We start from the raw sequence: 1,975 nt of genomic DNA on the forward strand, positions 1-1,975 counted from the left end.
CGCTCGTCAGGTGAGGCCCGCCGCCGCACCGGGTGCGTCCAATCCTTCTAATCGTACATATATACTTACATATGTTATCACTTTTACTTTAGTAGCTGAAGCTTAATTTTCTTTTATGCGACCTTCCAGTATAAATTAAACTCATGTATTTTAAAGTTTAACCACAAGGACCGAGGTACGTTGGTGAAACGAATATTTTTTTAATTTAATTATTTTATCATTAGACATTAGCTCGTAAGGCTGTGTTATATTACTTAATAGTAGATTTTTATGCCGTTTTAGTAATGAAAAACTTTAATGTTTTAGCTACTGCTGCGGTAAGTTATTTCTGCTAAAGCCTTTCTTTGGTTACGTTAGGTACAAAAAAAACAACATAAAAGTTATGTTTTTTGCTGTGTCATAAGTTAAGGATTCGGACTTGAGTTAGTTACAAGTGTAAGTTTTTTTTTTTAATTTCAAGATAGTCTAATAATTCCACATAAACAAAGACACAAAGCAAGGCACTTAAGTCCCGCTTTTAGTATACCAGTATTGCACTCAGTGTAAATATTGGACGCACCCATTTGGCAGTGGATCAGTGAGAGTGTTACTGACCCATTAAGGACGTAGTTTCAGAGCAGCCCTAAAAAGGAGCGCCGGTACTCGACAGAGGGCGCTGGTTCGCCGGAGAAACGATTGCTCATTGAGCCCACACCAGTAAGCCTCGCATCGCTACACTCTTAGCTATTAGTAATGCTTCCTACTACATCTAGATATAACTTTGTATGACCGTGTAGTTTACAAATAGCTTGTATTATAAACTCATAGCCGATTTTAATGTAAATTGCCTGTTAGTTAAATACCTACTGAAAATAAGATATCCAATATTTATATCCAAGTAAATGTAATTGATATTTCGAATTAAAATCGGTGATGATTTAGACCGTTCACTAACAATTTTAGGAGCAACATGATTAGTGTAACCCCATAATATTTTCTCTTTTCTAGGAAAAGAAAATGGCTGACAAACAACTTGACTTGGATCAGCTGCCTTCTGAGTTTGAATGTTGTTTTTGCACGTTCAAGGTACTAAACCCTAACACAAGTAGATGATATAATAGTTTGCTTGTTAATAACATTTATTAAGTAAATTGTGTTAAAGAACACAAATTCCTTCATCTTTGATCAATAAATGGACAATTATTATGCAAAAAAAGAAAACAGAATTATTATATACTTTAGCGCATTTACAAATAAATGTTTATAGTTATTTGTCATACATATTGAGTTATTCTCGTACAATTCATCAATAATTTGTTTTAGACTGTTTTATTACCATTGTAATAATACATTATTAAAGTGTTCATTATGGTTCCTAATTCATCACCATCATCATCACCAGCTCACTATATGTTCCCACTGAGGGGCTCGGAGCCTACCCTAAATTAGGGTGATTAGGTCATAGTCAACCACGCTGGCCCAGTGCGGTTTGGTTCCTAATTGTGTAAGATTAATAATTTGGCATCTTCTCTGATCTTGTAGAATGAAGAAAAACTATGGGTTTACTAAAATTAAAAAATGTAAGCATGAGTAGTAAACTAATATCATTGCACTCATAATTTTAAGGCTTTTATTAACATTAACTATCTATGATGATCCACTATTTAAGTCATAGTTTACTATCACTCACTTCATTTTGATCAAATAATAACGTTAACTGTATCAAACCCTTTAATTTTTTTACAATAAAAAAGTACTATTGCTCTACCTTTTATAATTTATACCTTATATAATTTCTTAAATTAGTTAATCATTAGGATATGCATTCCAAGATCAATTTATCACAATAAATGTATTGTGGAGGTAATCGCATAAAAACAGTGGCTTAAGATCTGTCAAAAACAAATTGTATTTGTGCTTTTCATAGAGATTAACAATATATTTACAAAGTTATATAACTTTATATGGTGTCCAGGGCTACAAAGAGTTCATCGAC

The 1,975-nt window shown here is 32.7% G+C and overlaps 1 protein-coding gene across 1 annotated transcript in view; it reads left to right on the forward strand.

Annotated features, from left to right (window-relative positions):
- The window catches only part of LOC106109670 (potassium voltage-gated channel protein Shab-like), a 41,928-nt gene that overhangs the window by 37,810 nt on the left and 2,143 nt on the right, over window positions 1–1,975 (forward strand). The window contains exons 5-8 of the mRNA XM_013291255.1: window positions 307–352; window positions 616–696; window positions 988–1,065; window positions 1,955–1,975. Coding sequence (XP_013146709.1) covers window positions 307–352; window positions 616–696; window positions 988–1,065; window positions 1,955–1,975 — 226 coding nt within the window. The remainder of the gene's footprint in view (window positions 1–306; window positions 353–615; window positions 697–987; window positions 1,066–1,954) is intronic.

Source organism: Papilio polytes, unplaced genomic scaffold (genome assembly GCF_000836215.1).
Source record: "Papilio polytes unplaced genomic scaffold, Ppol_1.0 DF821067.1, whole genome shotgun sequence".
In the NCBI taxonomy this organism is placed as follows: Eukaryota; Metazoa; Arthropoda; class Insecta; order Lepidoptera; family Papilionidae; genus Papilio; species Papilio polytes.